Genomic DNA, 26,013 nt, shown 5'->3' with positions numbered 1-26,013 from the left:
CTATCATTGTTTCCTCTTCAGTGGCATTTTTTCATATATTGATATTTTACCACTCAAACTGGCAATAAAAGATGCAGTCAGTTCACTAATATTATTTGTTTGTTGTTCATTTGCTTTTTAATGCAACTAGATGACTGGGCAACTTGGGTTTGCTCTTTTGTAATTTTGACATTTCAAAGATAAATTTTAGAGTTAGTACCTAGAATGTCCATGAGTAATTTCTGGCCAGGAGGACATGAAACAGAATTATGCATTCATATTTAACAAACACCTCTACTGCAATCACAAGAGAAAACAGATATACAGACCTAGTAAGCTCTTTGCTGCCCATCAGAGAATGCAAGCTAACATCAAAGCACAAAGAAATTATTTTACCCATGTCTAGCAGCCTACTTGACATAAAAAGAATGCAGAAAATTAGCAATAGATCTGTTCCCACCAACAGAAGCATTTTCATAAGATGGCAGAGCAAACTCCTTACAAATAAATGCAGAAACAGAAGCAAAACTTACATGTGCCAAGTAGCCAGCAAATATTTGCAATATTAATATAGTCCCACAGAAAATAAAATAATAACATAATAGTAACTGCTACTGGACTAGGCCATATTCAACTAGATAGGAATGGGAGGAATCCTGTAATTCATAGGCTTGCCTAGTTCCATCTTAAAAAAAATGAAGTCCCTGTCTCAGCTGTAAGACTCAGAGAATCACCAAGGATTAGAAACATTTTTGTCATTTCCAGTTTGGTGTTGTTGAAGACAGGTTTGTAGAGTCTTTGAATTTGCCAGCACTATCTTCTGAATGGTAGCTCTCTCTACATCTCACAGGTAAAACAGGTAGCATTTTCAGAGGATTCTAATATACTTTCCAAGACCTATGTCTCCATAAAGCTGCATTCCTCCAAGCCATCCTAGACAAAATTTCCATTTTCCTTAGCTTATCCAGGCAGTCTTTCTCTGCTTCCCATTCCACCTGCAATGACTTTTTTTCTATCCTGTGGCCAGGCCATGGGAACTGTTGCAGGTGCTAGCCCGTTGGTAGTCCCATGGCAGAGAAGAACTGTAATTCCCAGCAGAAAGTGCTTTCCATCCATGAAGTCTGCATACTAGTTTCTTTGGTAAAGGTATGCTGCTTCCTCAGGCAATTAATTACAACATAATGGCAAGTTTGCAGTCTCCATATTATTTTTGCTTCCTTAAAACAGACCAAGCTTGTTACTATCTTGCCCATCTATAAATTAATACATATAAAAACATACCTGCTACATAAGCAAAAAACACCTCTGCCAAAGAAAGTTATATTTAATGGCAACAGTTGCTACTGTAATCCTGCTTATTTCAGGCTTCAGGGTCATCCACCCTCATTTTCCTGTGCCGGCAAAATATGCACACACAGCATCTCTGATTTTGTTCACAAAGCTATTATAAAGCCCATAGCATTTAGTCGTACTGGTGGTCTATCCTACTGTGCTCCACTTTCAACAAGGTCTGAATTTGCCTCGTGCTTTGCTGAATAATTCACTGTGACACTGACAAACCTTCTACATAATCCAGCAAGTAAACACCAAGAGATCTTGTTATAGGCTGCACGTGTGTATGCTCATCTTTACAAGACATACCCACCACGTATTCAGATTTTTGTTTGGAACTCAGATGTATAAGGTGTTGGAAGATGATATGCAATGGCAGTTCTTGAAGACACAGAGCCTGAGCCACCCTCTTTGTTTTCAAGAAAGGTTGAAGGAGCTACTCTAATTAAAACTGTTTCTGGGGAACACAAGAGGATATTCTTTGGTAATTTTTTTTGCGCCACCCACATGACAAAGTGTGGTTTATCTTATCCGTGTTCCATATGCACAAAAGTTGTATAATTGATAGAGTCATTCAAGCATTCAAAAAGTTTAAAATGGAGTCTTTTAAAATTCACTTTTGTTTGTTTACATTTACCTTTTGGCTCTACTGTGAAAAAAATCAACATTTTATCCTGCGAAAGTCTTTAAAACAAATTGTATGCTATGGTTTTCACAGCTGGGCATGCAGACTCACCTAGAAGTCTTCAGCAATAGTCTAGTTAATGACTGGTATCTCATTTTCTGTAAATTTGTTAACTTTTAGCTAAATTATTCTTGAAAACCAGAACATTCAGTGTCAATATTTTACATTTGAACCATATTCATTATATGGCCTTGTGTACTCTTTTACAATGAAAGAAACCATGCTTTTCCAACCAAAAATTGCAGCTACTTTTTATTGTGCAACTGGAACAATTCACCCATTTTCAAACATCTAGCCTAGGACATAGCTATGAAAGTAAGCAGTTCTCTTCAAATAATTCAAGTCAACTGGATGAGAACAATTGAGAGTTTTGCTCTCTTTCTTGAATGATTTTCTATTATTTTCTAACCTTAGCATGCTGTTCTGACTTTGCAAACATCCATGTCTTACGTAATTCAAGATCATAATTATCACAGTAGCATTACAGGAGACTTATCAAGTTCATAGGCAATCAAATCTAATTATGGAGTTCCACAGTACTCTAGGAATTCTCTTGCAATTAACACATATTTAAAAGATACAGCATAGGCTTTGGAAACACAGTACACTTTTAAGCTTTCTAAAATGATTTGCATGTGTCTAACAAGAGTCTTTGCATTCAGTAGAAGCAAGAGTTCCACTATTAAAGTTCCAGAGTAAACAAGGTTTCTGCTAAATGCTTGTATTGCACATAACTGTTCCTTTCATAATATTTTTGTTGCTTCTTTTGTATACACACTTCCACTAAACCATGAGAAACTACCCCTTAACAAACTGATATTATGAATGGTTGGAGCCTTTTCTCTGTTGCAGCAATTTTATGGTCATCTAACCCCATTGATTCCAACAGATTTGTAGTACAAAATATGACATAAATGCCTCTCTCAAGCTCAAGATTTCATGATAAGGGATGATAAAAAACTAGAATGCCCAGTGCATCCATATCTGACTTGTGTTCTTCCTTCTTTAGGATTAAACTCCCAAACTTCGATGGAGAAGAGATGAACTGAGCAAGTCACAGGAAATACTGGAAAAGGATAGACAGCTTAGACAGCTCACAGGGCGTAGTAACGCAGGTAGTTAACACTAGATATCTTCCTCTATATTCAGTGCCCTAAACAAGAAGGCCTTGGATGCTGATGTAGGTGTCTAAATATAGCAGATAACCTGCAGTTGCATGCCTGTCAGAGTGGCCACCACCCACTATGCAGCTAATCAAGGAAGCTCCTTCCAAAGTCCTGTCCAACTTTTACAGAAGGCAAAGAGGTTAACATTCTCCAACAGTAAACTGACAGATGTAGCAAGCCTACCCTTGCTGCACTACCCCCGATGCCACACACACAAGGGCAGGAGGGAAACTTCCAATACTGCAAACTAACGGAACTGAAAGCAAGAGGTTTATCAATATGACCTTTGTTTCACTGGTAGCATATCAGGAACGTCTTTGTAGGTTTTTTTTCAGTATTGAAGCTGCAAAAAAGGACAAACTTTTCCTGCATACAGCTTAAACTGCTCTGTTCTTATATATAAGACTTTTGTGTCTGCTTGCCCATACATTAATTTTCTTTTTTCTTAAGTAAAAATAAATAATAATAATGAAAACAAATCAAAAAGTAAAACTTTAAAATTAGAGATTTTCATACAAATTGCTTCTTGGGACTTGCCTCCTCTCAGAGAAGCAGAAATGAATTTAACATTCAAAAAGGCAATTGGAAAAGACAGTATTTTTTGTCTAAATCTAGCTAGTAAATCAGAACACTAGACTGCTCATCTTTAGACTTAAGAAAGAAGCTGTAACATTCAACTAGGATTGTCCTTCGTAAGTCCTTACAGATAATTAGCTATTTCCAATTGGTCTCCTGGAAGTACCTTTTTTTCCAGCCAATTCTGCCTCTACTTCTGTAAAGCTGGTGCTGGTGCTTGGACAGCAGGGTTTATTATCCTGTCAGGGAGAGGCCGCATTGAACTTTGCCCTGCCATTGGATACCAGTGCCAAGGGAATGGGTATGGTAGTTATGGCAGGAAAATTTGGAACACTGGGTAAATCTGCTTAAACAGCCAATTGTCTTTCAAGGCCTCATATAGAAGGCCTTGAAGCCTAAAACAGAGGTGCAAATTGCTTGGTACTCAATTTGTGATCTGTTGCTTGCATACAAAAAATTCTAAGGCTTTGATTTTCCAAGTCACTCTGTGAACTTACATAGATTTCAAAATCCAACCTGAAGATCAGCTAATAGTGTTCCTTTGTATGTTTGAAACCTAGAAAGTTATTACTTTTTAAAATTTTTCAAGTGCCTACCTTGCATTTATAGTTTGCTTCTCAAAATACAAATGCTTTTGACTGTATTTATGGTTTGGTGATGAAAATCTTGTGGGTCTAGAAGTGATATTTTTATTACTAAAATATGTCCCAGCATTCTTATGAATTCAAGCATTTCAAGCTGCTATGATAGTTAAGTATAGGGTTTGTTTACATGATACTTAATGTGAGATTCTTTGTATTAGCTAACTGGGATAGAGAAAACGACAAGAGACACCACCATTCAGTACTTCTGATGGTCCTGGTGAAGCCCATATTGTGCTTTGTTACTGTAATACAGCAGTTACCTGGTTCAAAGCTGCTAAGGTTCTGTTAATATAAATTGCAAACACATGCTATATAGGGCTGACACACCCTTAGCAGTTTGGATTATAGCAATTTAGAAAAGGAATCAAAAAGAAAATGAAAATAGGTGAATTATAACTCGGATACAGTTATTGCTTCTTTGAAATGTTATAGTAGTATAATTCATTTAATTACATGAAATGATTATAACTTTACACTGTGATCTGGACTGACAAGAGCAAGGAAATACAAACGTTCATTGGTAAAACTAAATGCACAATTACATCTGCATCATCTCAGACTCAACTGCCTCTGGTCAAATGTAAAGACATGTAAGAATAAAAATGCATGCAAGATTGAAAAGCTAAAGGCTGAGGCACTACCACTAAGATTACACTGTCAAGTGGCTGAGTCAGCCAGATAATCCTTACAAGTTATCAACTACCTCAATATTACCAAAAAAAAGTTTCTGAAGGATGATAAAAATAACACTAACTGAATCAAAGCTCTCAATTGCTTCTTTGAATTTGTTATCACATTGAGATCATGAGAGTACAGGAAGGGTCTTTTGGAAAAAATGTCAGGTACTTAACAGACCAAGAGGGTGTACTTAGTGGAATTGCTCTAGCATATGCTTAAATTTCTATTGGAGGGCTACTATTCATCCATCAGACTTGAATGCTTCCAGAGGAGCAATTTCAGCCTGCCATGAAGTTACATGTTTAGAGTACATTCTGCATTCCAGAAATGGGTCATAAAAGTCCTAATTAAAAAATCATCTCTTGATCTATGAAGTACCTACACCTGACATTAGCAACTTTGTGTATATATAGCAACAACAGTAACGCTAATCATACTTTGCACTTATCTAGCACTTTTCACCCACTGATCTTAATGATCTTTAACAAAAAAGGTCAAAATTACAAATCTCTTTTCAGACAGGGATTTTTTTCAGATGGATGAAGCAACTCTTCCAGTGTGATCACTGACACACAGTGTGATCACTGACAGGATTTGAAACAGAATGCAGATTCTTGATTTTCAGTTCAGTACTTTAGCCATGAAACAATACTGCTTTTCTCAAACTTAATTTTTCTGAGAGAAAAAAGTATTAGCCGTCTTTGTTGTACTGGAATATCAGTGGAGCAAAGAGACCAATATACTACCCTGTTCCTTTCATCCCAAATCTTAGATTTCTATTAATTCTTTTAATCTTTCCTAGTTAATCCTAAGGAACCTGCCTCTGCTCTCAGGATTAAAGGCAAGAAGAGTGTCTGTCATTCTCAGTCACCCTTTAGACGAGAGCAGCAGGAAAGAAAACTTATTCCTTTAAGTCAGCAGTCCTCCAGTGTTGTCTCACTAGTTGATGGGGACAGGAAGGATGACATCATTGGACAACACGGGCTGCTAATGCCTTTCTCAATTTACACTCAGGAAACAACTGCCTTCATATTGAAATATCAGAGGATGTCTAAATGCTCCTGGGAAACAGATGATCTGAAGTAGTTTACAAAAGCCAACAAACACTCCAGAACTGCCACGGAGGAAAGGGAAATAATCCCTGCATACAGAATTGGCTCTGTGCCCAGCACACCATGGAGTTGCCATCAACTGCCATTTATCTGATGGTTCAGTATATCAGGGTCCCATTTTGCTACGCTGACAAATTGGACCAGACTGCAATTGGATTAAACATGTGAAATCAATTTTTCCTGCAAATTCTGAAAGGGCAATGTTTTCTTTTTCCTATGGAAATACACAGTCTTACTAAATGTAATAGATTACAGAAGCACCACTGAAAACTTTTACTTTAGTATAACAACCAGAGCTTTTTTTTCATAGCAAATACAGTGAATGTGATGTAGAAGTGTAGTAAAACACATATAAACAAACAAACAAAAAACATTTACCTGCAGCTGCTGATCTAGTTCGGGAAATGCCAAAGGAAAGTTTTCAGAAGAAGCATCATCTAAAAGGTAAACATGATGTTAAAAGTCAATGCCTACCAAAAAGGGCATTTCAAATAATCTCTTTAATGTAGTTCTGCATTGCATATATTCACAATCTCGGGATCCTGCCAACACCTCTGCAACTGCTTATCATTCTGCACTTGAGATACCCTAATAGTCTCCTTGAAAATACTACTGTGTTTGCAATAAGAGAATTGCTGAAGAGATGGGAAGCCTATTTTATATTGCAGTGATTAAAAAATAAAACAGCCAGATAGCACAGTGGAACCTGTGAAGTAAAGAACCTTCCAAGGGCAGCAGCCTTACTACCAAAGAGTTCATATTTGAATGAAGGGAAAGAGATCTTTCCCATCACAATACAATTACTTACCAGGGCTGAACCACAATAATAGAAATCTTTTCTCCCACCACATAAAGGCAACCACAAGTACACACAAGCCAGCCTGGCAACTGTGGCACTAGAAGACTGTTATCTACACAGGCATTAAAATGGGTAAGTTACCACAAATTTTGCCCCTCTGCAGAGATGTCTTTAACTTGCAGATAACAAACTTTAGGAACTGGAGCTAGTCCGTTCATGACAACAAGCCAAACCATGTTGTTATTTATTTATTTATTTATAGTACAGGCTTCCAGCAAAGGTGGGACAGACTGCCAGTTACGTCAGTGTTGTGGTGTGGACACCTGCCCACTAGTAGCTGGACTGTGGTCAAAAACATGAATCATACTTGGTAGCGTCACAGCTAGCCACTGCAATATTTCTTTCTCGGTGACTTTCACACCATTGGTTTTGTACTGGGTTGTGGTGAATGTTTATGCATCTTACTACAGGCTACGGGAGGCGAACAGAAGGTTACTATTAGCTCTCTTACAGAGTCAGTTGTTTCTAATGTGTCAGAATTAAGCAAGGATGGTTCTTGTAGGAGAAAATTGCTAACCTAGATCAGAGCTTGCAACCTGCTCTGTGCTGGCAGACTTGTACACTACAACAGAATTCCAAGAAGATTAAAAGAGACGTGTTTCAAAGCTGATTCTGGATATTCTTAAAGAGCACAGACTGGAATTTAATTATTTCTCAAATATTGGTTATCTTTTTATCCTGTCCTCAGTGGTCATACAGCAAGGTAGGTTGGGAGAAAAACTAAAGTCACTTTATCCTATGAAGAAGAAACATATTGGCTAACATACAGCTGTAGTCTTTAACTGATTTAGCTAGAACTCGGCTCCTCTAGGGAGGGATACTCAGAGAAGAAAAAAAATAACACTGTGACACAGAGGGCAAAACCAAAAGCTTTTGTACTTCCTCAGGAAACAAAGTGAAGTTCTGTATTTTCATGAGGTAGGGGTCTTGAGAGTATAATCAAAAAGTCATACCCACTCTCCTCCCAAATTTATTTCTTCACACTATGACCTAAACATGCCAATTCTTGAAAATCCTCAAATTACTTTAATTGTATAGAATTACATTGCACTGATATACAAATGTTTACCTTTAATCTGCTCTTGCTTTCTTGTACCATATTTAAAAATAGACCAATATTCTAAAAGAAGAAAGATGAATCATATGGCAAGGCTAAAAGGAAGAATGAAATAGGACTCAGTCTGACTAGGGGTACAGCTGCTCTACAAATATTTGGCTGAATAGCTGTTAAATATTCTGACAGAGATATTGGGCCAGAGTGGTGGACAGCAGCTAAGCTGCTATTTGTTTTGACAATTCCAGCGGTACAGTCTTCAGTAGAGTAGCTTTAAGGAAGGACCTTGAACATCTTTAACTGAAGAAAAACAAAGCAAAAGCAAACACATGACTTTTAAAGAAACACCAGCCAATAGTTTTCTCACTGCATTGGCTATTTAAAAAAAAACAAACCAACCAAACAGAAAACCCCACAAAGTTAACGCAGTGTCAGAATATTCAGAGCACAATCAGTTAAAAAAAAAAGTTTAGAAATACTTTTAAAATGATAGAATATAGAGAGAAATTACGATAGAGGAAATCCTTCAATAAACAGATGTTCCCTGCTTATTTTTTGAACTCAAGTGACTGAGTCAATGGTACTAAAAATAGAACATATTGGTATCCGAACCATTATGACATACCATAGTACATTTTATAATGGGCCTGCCCTAGCATCTAATGAACAGCTGCTAGGGTTTTTTTAGTTGTGCTAGTTTAAGATTTGTTTAAATCATCATCTGATGTGCAGAACATCATAGAGAGGAGTTGTGGACTTCAGTGGCTTTAAATTTTTCTGAGTTCCTAATTCTGTTAGGCTCAACTGAAGTATTTAGTTTACAAAAATCAACAGACACCCTCACAGCTAACTTGTTTTCCACAAGAAAAGCAAAAAAAACCAACCACAAACTAACACCACCCACACACACATACACAAAGAAACCCCAAACAAACAAACAAAAAACCCAACCCCCAAACCTTTCCCCACAGGTTCCAGTGAAATGAATTAATGCATAAGGTCAGTCTTCATTTCACTGTCACAGAACAGCCACAACAATAACAACAGAAACCAACCGGTAAAAACTAAACATGTTTAGATTTTACACAAGGAGAAAGCAAATGACAGCAACCATTTCCCTCATAAAACTTGTCTTTTTTTGAGGATGTTACCAGAAAGCCAAGGAGAAAGATACAAACTCTTGCATTTTCTGCCAAAAGAAACCCTATTTCCCATACGAGCTTGGATACTGGGTTGAATACTTATGCAAGACATCAGACAAAATAATATTTTCTTCTATCTTTAAAAAACTACTACTCTGAAAACCCAAACCACTGAAAATATCTTACATGTCAAATAAAATATTCAGCAGTTCAAAACTTGTCACTATCTCATCTGCCTGCATTTGTTCTTTTCTATCCTAGATCTCCTTAACTAGGCAACAGAATTTGGAAATCTCTCTTTTCCTCCTTTTCTCAATATATTATAAATATTTAATGAGTGCTCACATTGTTATAAGGAAACACTGATATAATCAAAGACCACTTGTATAATAAAGTTAGTGGCATTTCTGTGCCACAAAGCCATGAAAATAATCAGTCTGATTCTTCAGCATAAACAAATAGTATCTCATGACTGTGGTCACTCTTTCACTGCTCCTTTACCTGTCACTTGTAAAGAAAAAGGATTTATAATTCAAACTGGTTGTTGAAAACATATTTTATTTAAAAACAAAACAAAGCAAATCAAAACTTAGAGCTTACAACTTGCCATACCTGAAAATGAGCTGAGATTCTGATCAGAAGAAAATAAGAAAGTAGGAAAAACATACATTTGAGTGTTACAGCCATCCCAGCAAACTCAATAGCACTAAGTCGTGATGCCAAAGAATCAGACTAGGGACTTCATCACAGCCACCTAAGTTAAAGTGCTATCATAGGCTGAGTTGAGTCTGCTACCATGCTGCTGTCATGCCAGCTTCAAAATGAAAAGCTGGAGCAAAGCTGGAGCAAAGCACCATGAGGCTTGAAGTTCAGGTTGTAACATGAGAGGCTTCCTGTTCTGGTTGCTGCTCCTGGTTTCTGGGATTTGTTTTTTTGTTTTGTTTTTGTTGTGTTTTTTTTTCTGCTGGGTGGGCTGCAGGTTACAAGGTGGGAGAGTTACTGGCTTCTGCTACTGCTTCTGCATTTTGCTGCACCTTTTTTTATGCATAGGTTGAGGTAATTACACATTGTGTTATCTTGTTATAATATTCATTTCGACCTAGAGCAGTTTTTTTGTGTTACTTTCCCTCCCATCTGTGTGGGGGGAAGAGGGCTTGTGAGAGTGACCTGTGTTAATTCAGGACAAGTATCCATAGCATGATTTCTAAATGAGTACCACTTCTTGATTTCCCATAGATTCCAAAAATAATACTGAAGGTCCATATTTAAAAGTGCACTAAAGGTAAAGACATGTACCCTGATTACAGGATGAACATATAATTGACATCTTTTTAACCAAAGACTTGGTGTAAGGAGTAGCTTGTCTTCTGTTTGTTTCATCAGGTTCATACATTTGCTTTGCTTGTTGCTGAAAACAAAGAGCATCTGAGGGAAACTCTCTGGGGAACTCACTTCCTCCATGTGCTTTCCATCAGTTGGGCTGAAACAAATTGCCCCTCTGACCATTCTTATAGCAAAACTAACAACAAAAACCACAAGCACTCTAAGCTTGGTGCCCAGTCAAGGCATCTTTATGCTGAAATGGCATGATGAACACCTTTGTGTAAGGACAGCAAGGCTAAGCTGATTAGCCTTCACTGCCTAGGTGAGCTCTTGTATCTCTGCTGGTAGCACTTACTAAGACAAATATGAGAGGGTCTTCTAATATGTGGCACAGAGACCCAAGCCATCTGATTTAGAAGGCTGGACTGTATCAAGACTAGTTTTCTTCATACCAAAGGCCTGCAACTTATCAGTGATGTCCTGATGTATTCAGTCTCTGCTATATGCTAATATGGCACATTTGAGAATGAATCATGCTCTCTGAAAACTTCATTTATTTAAACATGTTCTGGGCATCTGAAGATTCCAACAGCCCAGACCTCCACATGTAGATGAATGAGCAAAGTTTCTCACACTTTGCTCTCTGACTGACACAACATCTAGTATGATGAAGTTCCTTCATATATGGCTGCTCCATTTAGCTGAACTGTGGGCAATAATTAATGGACAAATACTTTAGGAACAACATCTGATTTAATTGTAATACAAACTCACAAATTACAGTTCATCTAGGATCTTCACTAGGACAGAAACAGAACATAAAAATTTAAATGTGTTTAAAGCACACTAAGGTCACTAAATCAAGCACTCAAAATTTAGGAAATGCCAATCACAGCTCTGCTTCCTTGAGTTATGATCCAGTCTAATTATATGAGTTATTTTTATTTTAATATATGACTTAATTATATGAGTTATGATCCAGTCTTTAATTATACAATCATGTGCTATTTTTTTCTCTTACATGAGTGGGTAAGTGTATTCAGATCTCTTCCTCTTAAATTAAAGAATTAAATTGGTAACATAAGTAGGCTGTTATCCTGTAAGTGGATCAGCCCTCGCACAGGAAAAGTGCTCAAACTCAACTGCAAGCACTGTGATTTGCAGCAGGACAACACTGGCAAGCTGCGTATTGGGGTCCACTCTTGGCCCTAGGAGGGCAGTTGGATCTAGAAGTCCGAGCCCTGCTTACCAACAGAGAAGTACAGACTCATCAAGTTCATCCTGGAAGGCTGTGTGGCTAAGTGACTGCGACTTGGCACTGCTGTGTGAAGCTCCCGGGCTTCTATTCACAGCCCTGCCTGACATGACCTTACACAACCTCACAGTTACCTCACTCGTAAAATAGTGGGGAATGGTCACAGCCTGACCCAGGAATAGGCTATGAAGGCTTGCTCAATAATAAGAGTTGTGGGCCTCCCAAAAATAGAAACGGTCCATAACAGAGGGGTAAGTGCAAAACTCTATATACCTTCACCTAAGCCTAAAGCATCCTTTGTTGATGCACAGCCACTATTCCTTTGAGGGTATTCCACCTAAATTCCTCTCTAATTTCCCAAAGATCAAGACACTTACTTGAAGGTGGAGAGCAGTTTTAGGAAACTAGCTCTATAAATTTTAGCCACACATTTTATCAATCCCTACTGATTTTTGAGCGATACATTATCTGCTGGAAAGCCTCTGTGGCCAGCTACAACCAAAATGAGGATAGAAAAGAGATCTGAAGGTTGCTGTTGTATTGAAGAATCAGTCATTGCCAAACAGTCTTGCATGATGAAGTATAAAAGCAAAATTTTCTTTACAGTTCTTATGATAAAAAAAGGTGTACAGAGAAGTGGACTAAGTCATCTGCTATGCTTACAGAAATAGTGCACTGTTCCACCACCAGTTTTGTTAGAAGATGTATTGCTTTTGTTATTAGTGTTTATTCTGAAGAGTGCTACCAGAGCTAGGCTAATTTCAGTCAAAAGCTACTAGCAATTTCAAAACCAGTCATTCACCACAACATGTCACTACCAGAACTTTTTGGCAAGATTCAAGCTTTTAGTCTGGGAGGGAAGGTGAAGAGATGCTTACCTATAAAGCTTCCCTTAGAACTATTACACAAAACAAATCCACTTGTCTAAATTTAAGAAAGTTGCTGTTATAATTCTGTCTTAACATGTTCAGTAAATAATTAGGGCATATTGAATTAGGGCATATTGAATTTCATTGTTTTAATCAAAGGGATGTTGTTAAACTACAATGAACTTCCTATTTGGGAACAATTACTTAAATTTTGGAGCACCATATTTAATTTAACTCGCATTAGTTTCCAAGTGATATAAAATAGGCTAAAATAATGTTTTAAATTCATCAACTTAATGTGGTACCTTAATTCAAAACAGTGCAATGTAGTGTGCAGACACTCAGAGAAACCCATGTTTTATGCCAGCTTAGTGAATTTGAGTAAAAGAGACAGGCATAAGTACACATATACAGAAATAAGAGATACACAATAAAACTATCTTCTTATATAGCAGCCACTGACGAGACTTCTAAGGAACTGGTTAGCCTGCTTCCACATTACAAATACTGTCAAAGCTGGCCAAGATTTCAGTCATCAAGTGCTGACTGATGAATGATATAACAAAACTAAATTATTTCTTGTACACTTAAGATAAGGCAGTTCAGTTAACACAAAGTAATCTCTTCTCATGAGCTGGGACCAGTTTTGCTGCTCTTCACACCCAGTGCTTGGTTGCAATCCTAGCCAGTGAGATAATCGCCACCCAGAAGAAACATTCCATTTCCCCTTTTTATATCTAGTTGTGCTGCCAGTTCCTCCTAGTAAGCATTTGTACAGCTCCCGGAAGGAGAATGCAGCCTTTCTTGGTGAAATCTGTCACTGTCCCTTTCCAGTGACCCAGAGTTTAAGGAAAAACTTAAGTCAAACAGAATGCCTCACTACTTGGCCCAAGCAAAGAACTTTTTGTATGTGCTGCAGCAGTACATAACACTGTTTCAGTTGGAAAAGAACTCTAAGATCATCAAGTCCAACTGTCAAACTCAGACCACCATGGCCATTTAACCATGCTCCCAAGTGCCATGTCTGCATGTTTCTTGAACACCTTCAGTGATGGTGACTTCACCACCTCCCTGGGCAGCCTGTTCCAGAGCCTGGCTATTCTTGCAGTAATTTTTCCTAATCTCCAATGTAAGCCTCACCTGATGCTTTACTATCACACTTAAAGCAGGTAACTCCTATTTGAACTGAAAACAAATATCCTTGTTAAGAATAAAAAACATTAAATAAATGCTAAAAAAAAGGAGAAAAAAAACCCAAATGTGGAATACTTGAAGGTCTACCTTCAAGTATTGGCAGCTCATCTTAAAAAAAGGAAGTGTTAAATACTTATTTGTACTTTCTTGATTCAACTACTGTTAGATCAACATTTTCAGACCTGATAGAAGTTCATTTCATTTGCCTTCTTTAAATATACCAAATATAATAACCACGTCCAGGATTACCACTAAGAAGAGCAGAATCCTTATGATGCAGTAAAACAGAATGTAGGTTTACACCTCCTGGGTAGGCCCCAAGGGGATATGATGCAGAGGAGAACATGGCACTCACTTTACAAGCAACTATTTAGTTTTACCAGTACTCAAAGAGATTCTGGAGTGCATACTGCAGGAAGACTTATCTATGTGCAATAAGAGATTAAAAAGTCTGGAAGAGATCAACAAAAGATAGCAGAAAAATATTACTTTCATGTAATTAAGTTTATTTCTCTAGTAGTAAGAGAGAGGCTGTAATTATTAGCAGGATAGAAAAGTAAAAATAAAATATGATGCAATGTTAAGGAAGCTAGGCTTCCTGCCTTTCATGTCCCCTTCTTCCAAGCTATTCACAACCTTGTCATTTCCTATTGCCGTCTCTTATCACAAACCACTCTACCCTCTTTGATTTTCCCATGGTCTCAGCTTTCCTTGACTTGTTTTCAGTGTCTCACATGAGGATTTTTTTTTCAGTAATTTGTGTCTTTTAACTCTGTCTCCAAGACCCATAATTCCTGTAAAAATATTACCATGTTACTATATCTTGAGAGATGAGAATGATTCCTTATTACCTTCTTTCATAAGAATGTAATTACTAGATTATTTTAATTTATGAAAAAGGGTATACAGATGGCCACATGTGCTTCTTTACATTCCTTGTCTCAGTCTTACATTGACACTCATCTTTGTGAGCTGAATTTTATGTGCAATAATATATGAAGATGTTTGGTTTTAAATTCCCTTCTTAGGGAATGAGATTCTATTTCAGGCCTGTACCTGCAATACATCACACAAAAATTACCTGGAAAAGATAATGTATATTCTAAAATATGTTTTAAATGAGAAAATCATACTCAAGCTGAGACTTTTGTTCACAGAAAGCTCAGGAATTTGCTTTACATTATCCTACAATGCAAAACATCCAGTAAAACACCCATCAGCAGTGGGTTTGAGCTATCATTTTCAGAGATCCTTTCATTTCCTGCCATATACACATCTCAGCCCTGGCTTCGGGCATTCACCTTTAGCAACAGCATAGCCAACTTTTTTAAGGATGCTTTCCAGCTGCTGATTTACTTTATTTCATTCTGACTTGTACTGTTTGGCAACAGGTCTCTGGACCTTAATAATATTTAATGTGCAAACTAATTATATCAATCTTTTCCAAAGGCCATGTATGTACATGGTATGTTTGAGGAAATTAATGCTCAGTCAGCATGAATTGACAGGACAAACATCAATGAAACTTCTGCTGCTTTCTCAGGGAACATGCCACGTGGGCCATCCACTTCCTGAAACCTTTCACCAAGCTGGGCACATGTGGCACTTTTCAACCTTCATGCTAAAGGGAAAGTCTCTTTCTGCTCTAGCTTCATCCGCAGCACAAAATGTCCTTTTACTTTTATTATTTTTAAATTCCTTAAAGTTAGACATATTGTATATGCAGATAAATTCAGTAGTTAATTATAGCCCTAAGTATATTTCACAAACCACTGTAAGAAAGTTAAAATCTAAACTAAACTCACCAGACTGACAATTTAAGGAGGTTCTTAATGGAAACATTAAAAGTTATCAGACGTGAAAATCAATCACATGGTATCACTCTGGAAAAACAAATCCACCCATAACACTGGACTTCATTTGATACTGTAAACACTGTTAAGAATACATAAAATTTAAAAGCAATTATTTCATTGTGGATCACTCCATAAATTAAACTGTACCTGAGGAGTCATTCAGGCTGAAGGCAATTCGCACTGGTTTATCAGCAGGTACCCTGGCAGTGGTGATCATGTGGGCACTTGAGTCAATGCTTTTACTTGTTTGTTCCAGCTGCAATTATATAAATAATATAATTAATACAGAGCACATGATACCATTCAACAAATGAGTTTTAATGCTCTTCATGCATTCACAGCTACCTTTCTCATTCTAGCTAAGCAATGCCTATAAATCAAAGTCAAGGGAGCATCATTTCACTTTTCCATTTATGAAGGATTTAAGTGAAATCCAGAGCAGAAACATTCTTTTGCTATTTACAGATTAGAAAGAATGATGGCAAAGGAAGCTTCCCCTCTCCTCACCTGCTTGCTCCCCGCCATTGCCCCTTCAGCAAGCCTTGACTCGTGGCAATGCTGCCTGGTTCTGAAGGTGAAGAAGGAAGAAGGGGTGGAGAGTTGAGAGTAACATGACCCCAAGCCTGCCATGTGATTGGAAACGTGCACACCACTCCACATGGTGTCAATGAGGAGGCATCCATCCTCCTACCTTCCACCCATACTCCCCCAGTCAAACTATGCCTGATAGTCACACATTTAATGGTCAGAAAGCTAGTGGGTCTCCAAACCTTGGTGGTGATTCTTCAGTGGAACTCTGTGCAGATGTAGAGGTCTATCTGCATGGGTTTGACTCCCAGATGGAGACTTTATTCAGTCCTCGGTCTTTGTTCTGAGACCACCCACTCCAAAAAGCCTTTTTTTCTGAGATGAAACCCTGTCCATTAAGAAAACAGCTAGATTCACTTCAAGCAGTGCACTGAAGAATCATTGAGCAGCAATAGAAATGGCTAATCTAATTACTAATCTGTAATGGTGTAACTGCAGCATCTCTCAACACAGCAAAGTTATAGTCAGAGCTCTAGTTATGTCCAGTTAATCTTCTGAATGAACAGTTTTGGTTAAATTCTATTAAATAGCTGAATGCAAACTTAATCTGCCTTGTATACCTAACACAAAGCTGCTAAAATTCACAGATTTGTTCTATGTACTGGAGAACGTGAAGTCAATCATACTTTATGCATGCAAAGGATCTGCCCATAAAGAAGTTATTTTAGGACTGAAAACTATGCTATCCAGAGTGCATTGTAGTCATACCAACTATGTGGACAATTATGAAAGGAGCTTTTAGGTTACCATAAAAACTCAGTCAATTAGAAACCAAATTCTTCAGAAAAATTGAATGAATACACTAAAAGCTGTATCAATAGACAACACAACATTTAGCTAGTGAAAACAACAGCCAACAGTCCAGCAGTTTTTCAGTAAAGTAGCTATTGTATTGCATGGAAGTACCAACAACTCATTCTAATTTGCACTCAACTATTTGTCAGTCTCAGAAAATCAATACAACAGAACAGTATCTCAGGATTATAATATTCCTTGGTGATGCACAAGGGAATCAAACACTTTCTTGGCATCACTGCCTTGCAATCAATGGAACGGTGTCACATTTTCTTTTGACCCATTAATTTCAGCACTTCCTTTTTATTTGTTACATCTGTCTTAATATTTAGCTAGCAGGGTGATATGGTTACTCTGCACAATGATACATTTTAAAATGTTGTTTGAAGTGCACGATCCTTCCTTAAAATAATAACAATATTCTAAAATAATTACTTTGAACAGAATTGACTTGGAGCTGGGATTACCTCTTTCAACTAATACGTAAGGGATATTAATGATTGTTCTTTATTCCTGATTGCTAACAATGAAAACATACCAAACCCTGAATTTTTATCTATTGGACAGAGACGAAGAAAAGTCAACTAAACTGCTGTAGTCTGTTTTTGGACTCAGGAAAAGATCCCCTGGAGTCAACTGAAATATTCTACTTTGAAGTGCATTGCATTCCGCAAAGTAACTTTTTTTTTTCCTAAGCATTATTGATCTCCTTCGGCGCCCCCGTCCCGAAGCCTTACTTTATAAGAAACATCTAAAACATCTCATTGTTTAAAAAAAACCCACAAACAAAAAAGTAATTACTGATCCACAAAAAGATTTTAAGTGACAGTCACATCCTTGAAACAAGGCTGTTCATCATTCTGTGTTGGTAGTATACATTCCCCTGACATCTGTTTACTATCTAAGTGGTGTTCCACATAAGAGTACACTTAACATTTCATATCATAGCCTAAGAAATTAAAACGATGCATTCTGCTAGAGGTTTTAAAATTGCCCTAGCAATGTTGCCAGGAGTAAATTCATTGTCTTAGCCCAGTCACACAGTTTGTGATCTGCAATGTTTAAATTGCCTCTTTTAACCACCTACTATGCGAGGGCAAAAATCAGTATCTCTCCAATAAGCAATGATGAGTGTTTTCATTTTATTCCAGTTCACAAAAAGCAATTACCTTGCTATCCAATTTTTTTGTATTACATTTATCCCTTCACTCTTTCTTGTATGGAATCCTCGAGCTCTTTGTCACAAAAAAGCAATCAAAGGGAACAGAGAAGTATGGAAGGAGCCTGTGTACAAACGAGGTGATACAGGAAACACAGAGACCAACTGCCCCAATTCCCCACCTGCTTTCTCCACTCACGAAGAACATTATCTCTGCAGACAGAGATGAGAGTGGGCAACCTGGAATTTAACAAGATTTAACGAGCAGTCCCCTTCTTCCGAACAATTGCGTACAGAAGTGGGTGCTGTTTCTCCATTAAAAAAGAATCTGCAGCAAGCTCCGATTAAGTGCTGTTATAGCTCTATCAGTTTAGTTCAGTTTTCACACCTGTTGCCTTACCTCACTTAGCGGAGTGTCTGCACTTGTATAATCCAGGGCCAGCCACTGCCTTGGCTTGTCGTTGCCTTTATGGAGTAAAGCTTCAATAAAAGAAAAGGCTGCACCTGCTACATAGCAACAAACTGACACGGTCTGAGAAGCTGAGACAGCTGTCAGAGCAACATGCTGCTACCTGCACTTCCCATAGGCTTTGCTGTCCCAAAAGATCACCCGTTTCCGCTTTTCTCCACAATTCTGCTTTCCCTTCCTCTCCTTGCCAGTGACAAGGGATTATGATGCTGTCATGCTTCAGGGAGGAAAAAATCCTTCTGTCACAGGCATTATTAAGCAGCAAACTGTGGCAAGCCCAAGATTTTTAATTCATTAGTCCTGGCAAACCTAAAATACAAACAGACTTGCTTCACAGGACAGGAATGTTTTCAGCATGACCCAATCAGTGTCTGTGTCTATTCCAGCAAACTGGCAAAGATAGCATGACTCCAGTCAGCAAAAATGTCTGCAGCTCCAATCAGCTTGGGCTGACACTGCCAACTTGGACTGGCTACAAGCGAACTATCAAATGATAGCAGCAACTATCAAAGCTAACAACAAGGGATAGGCTTGGCATGTTAGGCTAGATTCATTGTGGCTTTAGTCTGGCTGGGCTTGTTTAACAGCAGATGATCGTCCTGCAATTCTGAGGAGGCAATGGGCAAATTACAGTACGCTTACACTGTGAAAATGGATTTATTTATAGATGAGTTGGTGATGGCAGTGATAGCTAAACCTGTCTAAATCAAGAGATTTGCCTGAACTCAGAGGATTTTTTAGTGCCATTTCAGATAGCTTTTAGAAGTTTTGAAACTGCAGACACACAATTTATAGATAAATCTTGAACTATCACAAGAGAGATTAATTTGTTCAGTTTAAACTTTTATTTTCTGTAGCTGTGTCACACACTTGTACTGCCTACATGATTGCTTTGATTGAGTGCTGTCATAGTCATTAAAACAAATGGAGAAAAATGCAGTACAGTTACTGATTGATTGTACAGAATATCTTTATACTTATTTTTCCTCTGTTTCAAAAGGGGATTCTTTTCCTTTTACATTTCAAAATGCATTTTAAAGTAATTTTTAAAATTCCAAATCAAAAAGGTTTATCCAACACAAATCTCCTGTATAGGCACACTGCTAGATTCTATTGGTTCAGCTGAGATATACAGAGGTTTCAGGACAGATAGAGATGTGAAGTCAGATTTTCATCTTTCCTCATCCTCTCACCTTCTGGCTTTAGCCCAGGACTGATGTAATCAGTGCAAATCTCAGGAAGCCAACAGTTGCCCTTGTGGCCTCAAAAGACCTTTTTCGTATTTTGAAACTACTAAACTGAAAAGATGCTCTACCTACATTGCCTTTCCCCACCACTGACATGGGAGAGTATCAGACGGCTACACCATTAGTAAGGTATCTGGTGAAGCAGTCTTCTAAACTGGCTCAGTTAACTGCAGTTAAAGAGTTAGTGAAAATTTGGGCTGCCCTTCTGACTATGCTGAACATTTTTCCTTAATGTGTTTCTGAAAGGACTGAGGATTCTTCTCTACATGTCTCCTTTGGAAGGGGAGGGTGAGATATTTGTTTATAATTACAATCATTACTGCGAATTGTACAGCTAAATAACATCAGCAGCTGATATTGATCTTCAGCTCCAATTCCAATTTCTGTTAGATATTGATCTTCAGCCCCAGTTCCAATTTCTGTTAAAGCATTCTTCTCAAGATAGATAAAATCCTGGCTCTAGCGAATTCACTAAAAATATTCCCCTTGAAGTTTCCACGGACCCAGGGTTTCCCCCAAATCTTAAGGTCCTCATCTGCTTTGTATGGACAGATGATATTTAGATGGTGTGAATGCCTTCATTACATGCCACCACAATAAGTCTAAAAAAGCCTCTCTACATAAAATCTTAAGACATGGAAAATGTTCAATAGCCATGACAGCAAGGGTCTTGTACAGAAATGATGTGTGTATAACCCAGGGGTGATTTTCCAGATGGCTCTGACACTCCACATTTCCAGACTGATACTTCGGTGGAACTCTGTTTAAAGAGCATGCACATCTATAAAAACTAACTTTGTAATAATTGTATGGTTTTTATCCATTGAATGTCAGTGTTTCCAATTAAATTTAGTATATTATACACATTTTACAAAAGAAAGTGAAAACACTTATACTTCACTTACTATGCACCCTCCTCTTCTAAAATGGGTGTGCTACTTCCAAAAGCTACGGATCATGTGCTAAGACACCAAATATCAGTTCTGTGCTTTACACAATGAAACTGCTACTTTATCAAAGGTAGCATACTTTCAAAATGCAATAAAATTATGGTGTTCTGCATACAGAACATTAAATTTGAAACACCAGGGTGAATGATTTACAGAATCATAGAATCACCCAGGTTGGAGGAGATCTCTAGAAGTCATATAGTTCAAGTCCCCTTCAGTGAGCAGGGATATCCCCAATAAGGAGGTTGCCCATAGCCCTGTCAAGCCTCACCTTGAATATCTCCAGGGATGGGGCCTCAATCACCTCTCTGGGCAACCTGTTACAGGGCTCAATCACCCTCCTGTTTTCTGAGCTTTTGAATCACCTACAACCGAGATAGCCAGAAAGATGTGTAAAGTAAACTTGTAACATTCATTATTGTAACTATTGGTTTAGATTAGACAGATAGTTCTCAGCAGAACTCTTAAGTGAAATAGACAGGGATGGATTGTGCTGGTTTGAAGCTAATTGGAATATTTTAATGAGAGAAATTAGATTAATAGGCTGTGAAAACAATGGTGATATCTACTTCACTCATAGGTTTGCTGAGACATATAAAACCAAGGACACAAGCATAGATAAGACAGTCTGTTGGAGCCTGTCAGAGTCAGTTGGTGTCTGTGTTTTCCCCCTGGGCTTCTGCCATCTGCTTGGATCTGTGTAACCCAACTAATCATTCTGCTTCTAGCCCCTCTTGCCAATCCTTCCAACTTACCTTGCACGTAAGGCAGATTCTGGGATAAGACAGGGGCGTGGAAAGAAGGAGGAAGGGTGTTTGGGAGCCCTTCCTGGGCACTCTGATTTCTGGGAGGGGTATTGTGTTTCTGTATTACTTCTAAATTGTATATTTCTGTATATAGCTGTAAATATTTGTAATATATTGCAAATATCTGCTTGTATATTGTGCTAAGCTGTGAATATAAAGCTTCATTCTTTAAACTCCAGCCAGCTGAGTCTAGTGAATTCAGGCGGGAGGGGGAAAGGTGTCACTCCCAAACCATCACAGGAGCACAGGGACTTAACTGATAATCAGTAATAGAAACATGCAAATTTGTAACAGTTTTTAGGATGAAATATTGGTTATTCTACAGATGTGAAAAAACACTAATATCTGCTATCTAACAAAACACCTGTTGCCCTCCCTTTTTTTAGCTGTGCTACTTTCATTAATCTCCGTTTCCTAGTATAAGTAGTATTTTAGTAGCATATGACCTCACTGATACTAAAATGGTGTTTCACGGATTGCCAGTTGCCTATTTAAAAATACATTTTAAATATTCTAGTTTATGGAAGATGTTTCAAGAAGAAATGTAAAAGCAATAAAAATGCTTTGCCTAAAACCACACTCAGAGCAAAACATTCATTTTACAGAGAGCTCTGAGTACAAACAGAATCTCATTTCTGACAATTTCTGGTTAACTTATTTCTGTAACAAATGTTGTTAAAAATCCCACTGTGGGGAGGTTTTGGTCCCCTTTACTGATTTTGGGGCTGATCAAGGTGAAGCTGCACCACACTATGGAGAATCAATTTTGAGAGCAGAAACATTGATGAGTCACATCCTTTAACTCCACATTACCCTTAGAATTTTCACTACCACTTGGATTGCATGGATCAGAATTTGGCAAATATTAAAAGCCAGACAGTAAACTCCATTTATCTGCCATGGTAATTGAATAAGTTTCCTCACAACAGCTACAAATACAGGATCTCTTTGTTGACCTAATCTCTTCTTGAAATCCATAAGAAGAACCATTTCCAGTCTGAAGGAAACAGGGTAGATAAGTGTTTTTTACTACAGAGGCAGGTATCCTAGGTGATATAAGAACATTCAATATGATGTAATCAAACTACAATTTTTACAGCCAGAAATTCAGAGCCAGAGATGAAGGCCTCTTTTATGTCTTTCAGATAACAGAAAGGTATAGATCAAATATAAAGTCTTTAGTCTTGCACCTCACTCGCAACCTAACATCACAAGTCCTGAAAACTGGAGCAGCCAACAGAGCACTTCATTATTGTTCTTACATACTACGTACTCTCTCTTTATCTAAGTGGTATTATAACACAGGTAAAATAATGTACTTTCTTCCAAGTTCTATACACATAAATGGCTGAACTCTGTCAGATTAAATGAAGTCATTAAAACCAATGTGAAACATATACTGAGCACTGACTTAAAAAATAGCCCATAAGAAACAGCTGAATTTATTAATAAAGAATCATACAGATCTAATGGAAGAAATTTTTTAGAGAAACAATTTTTTAATTGCCCTGTCAAGGTAATGTGGATTTACAGGAGTTGACTCAACAATTTTTACACCTGCCTTAATACCATCTGGAAATAACTGCTCCTTGAATCATTTGAGAACTTGACTGGTGGAAAAACTCCATCAGTTCCACAGCAAACTCTAGACAGAAACTGTGGGAAGCTAATTCTGCTGAGAGGAAGGAAATTGAAACCTTTGAGATATGATGCTGCCATTGATCCTTCTGTATCTCTGTCATGAATAATAAGAAGGAAGCTGAAGTCAGAAATACTACTGGAAAAAAGTCACTATTGTCAGAAATCAACAGGTGCAAACCTACATGTTTCACTCACATCAGCAGAGCTGGAAATAACCTTTAGAAACTAATTACAGGAAGCATGATGGTGGGTCATCTCAGCAGGGAATCATGAAGGAGGATACAGATAGACAGTACGCAGCAATTCACTGGGAGATCAACAACTGAATGCTTAAAGCAAGCATTGGCTAATGCAAACTGGAAACACCAGCACTTTCTCACAAACACTTAAATCCAATGCATTGATTTGATTTACAGCTGTGCCACTAAACCACAAGCAATATGTCCTAGGATAAAAATATTCTCTCATATTTGTGTAAAAGTTGGCTAATCATTGCATTTCAGCTGGACTTGCCATTCCCTAAGAGAGTGTCTAACTTACCTTACTTAACTTACCTGAAGGGAATACTACAAGACATTACAGCCTCACTTGATAGTGGCTGAGGTCATCATGCTCTGATGGACAGATGCATAAGACTTTCAAGTCACCACACTCTCATGAAGCTTTGATGCTCTAATGAAGAAATCAGCATACAGAAGAATGTGTCAAAATCCCTGCAGCAGCTGGTATTTTGCTCATACTTGAAACCTCATTGCTGATTGAGCACTGAAACTGCCTTAGTTAATACCATCAGCTGCAAACATAGAGGAGTTTAGAAATCATAAATGCTAGAATATTTATTAGTCTAAAATTTTAATTAGTAAAAGAGTCTTAGTATAGTCCAGGAAGTCCTCACATCTCTTCCAGATATTCATCTTACTTCCCTTCCTGAAGAGAAAATACATGATATTGTAATCAACAAGAGCAGAGCAGACAATTCAGCAGTGCAGTAGATGTATGGGGCACATAAATATCACACAATGATAGGATATGTGTCCATGAATTTATCTTGTTCCATAGAGTGAACTATATTAAATGAGAAATTATTATGGTTTAAAAGTCAAAAAGTGTTAGACTTATGACCTGCCCCCCAGTTTGTAGTTGGTTTTGAACCCCTGCGCATCTTTGATACACATGCTCTTTATTGATGGATGCTCACACCACTTTCTCCCATGAACTCAAACGCAGACAAAATTGCTTTTTCCAGTGAAAGATACTACATTTTTGCAAAATTAAAGATATTATCTTTTTATAAAGGCACAGTAGAAAAATAAAATAACAACAACAACAACAACAACAATAATTTTTAAAAGTCTTGCTCTGACAGATTACTTATACAAGACAATTCCAAAAGCAATCTTACCCAGGGACAGCTCCTGCCCAGAAAACAAGACTGTACCAATTTTCTACCGAGGCACTGACAGGAGTAGGGCAGTGACAATAAACTCCTTCTTTTGCAGAGAAGAAAAAGAGCACTTGAACTTTGTTCTTCCTAAAAGATGTCCATGCCCCTGAGGCTGACTGCAAGTGAAGGTTGAAGCACTACCATTTTTTTCTAAATTAATGTCATGCTCTTCTTCATCACAGGAGTTTAATATGGAAGAAGTGGATATTCTTGTGATCTGATGCACAGGACTAGATCAGTGATATTAATATTCCATAATATTCCCATATTAAATCACCCACACAATACTGTTTAAGTGCACTACTGACAGGAAAGAATTGACATCTAATTAGTATTATTCAGATGTATGGCTTCTAGGAATGACATAATATTGACATTTCTCACAAAAAAAGAAATGAAAATTGCTTTGTATTTTGCTCTACCATCAGTTTCCTTAAAAAAAAAAAAAAAGCAAAATACTCAGCTTTTTTGTGTGAGTACTCCACAGGAGAGAATGTCAGTGGTTTTATTACTACTTAAACTGAAGCAGGAGTTTTGACAGATTTGCAGTAATGACTCTCAGACATAGTGGTTATCTTCGAACACTCTTTGTGCCAGACAACACAGAATAACCACTGTTTAGTAACCACTTACATACATCTACTGCATATCATGAACAGAAGCAGCTGCTTATTCATAGAGACTTGCTCTTCAATGCTGCCCCTTAGAGGACACATTTGAGAATACATCCATAGAATCATAGAATCCAACCTCCCGGCCATGGGCAGGGACACCTCACACTAGATCGGGCTGTCTAGAGCCTCATCCAGCCTGGTCTTAAACACCTCCAGGGATGGGGCTCCAATTACATCCCTGGACAACCCACTCCAGGGTCTCACCACCCTCAAGGTGAAGAACTTCTTCCTAACGTCCAGTCTGAATCTACCCATTTCTAGCTTTGCTCCATTCCCCCTACTCCTATCATCTCATGTAAAAGAGTCTTTGAAGACAACCTAAGAATTCAATCAGAAGAGTATACTGTTGCACCCATCTAAAATCTATTGGCTATTTTAATATTGACTGTTCACCAGTATGGCATACAAATGTAAAACTCCCTAATCACTTCAAGAAATTGCCTTTGCTACAGCAAATTTTGTAAGAAATTTTAAAAAAAATCTTGATTCTCCATACCACCTTCATGTAAGCCCCAA

At 37.8% G+C, this 26,013-nt stretch overlaps 1 protein-coding gene across 4 annotated transcripts in view; it reads right to left on the bottom strand.

Annotated features, from left to right (window-relative positions):
* Positions 1 to 24,030, bottom strand: part of MAP3K7CL (MAP3K7 C-terminal like) — a 37,029-nt gene extending 12,999 nt beyond the window's left edge. The window contains exons 1-4 of one of the 4 annotated variants that reach the window (XM_064152386.1): positions 23,968 to 24,030; positions 16,495 to 16,640; positions 15,872 to 15,980; positions 6,551 to 6,609 (exon numbers count right to left, since the gene is read on the bottom strand). In XM_064152386.1, the coding sequence (XP_064008456.1) occupies positions 6,551 to 6,609; positions 15,872 to 15,941 (129 nt within the window). In that variant the 5' untranslated portion in view covers positions 15,942 to 15,980; positions 16,495 to 16,640; positions 23,968 to 24,030. Of the gene's footprint in view, positions 1 to 6,550; positions 6,610 to 15,871; positions 15,981 to 16,494; positions 16,641 to 18,666; positions 18,718 to 23,919 lie in introns of those variants that run through there. The other 3 variants (XM_064152385.1, XM_064152383.1, XM_064152387.1) reach the window with 3 other exon arrangements.
* Between the last annotated feature and the right edge of the window lie 1,983 nt (positions 24,031 to 26,013).

This window comes from Pogoniulus pusillus, chromosome 12, assembly GCF_015220805.1.
Source record: "Pogoniulus pusillus isolate bPogPus1 chromosome 12, bPogPus1.pri, whole genome shotgun sequence".
Taxonomy (NCBI): domain Eukaryota; kingdom Metazoa; phylum Chordata; class Aves; order Piciformes; family Lybiidae; genus Pogoniulus; species Pogoniulus pusillus.
The sequence above is the reverse complement of the archived record's forward strand: the minus strand, read 5'-3'. Positions and strand labels throughout refer to the sequence as shown.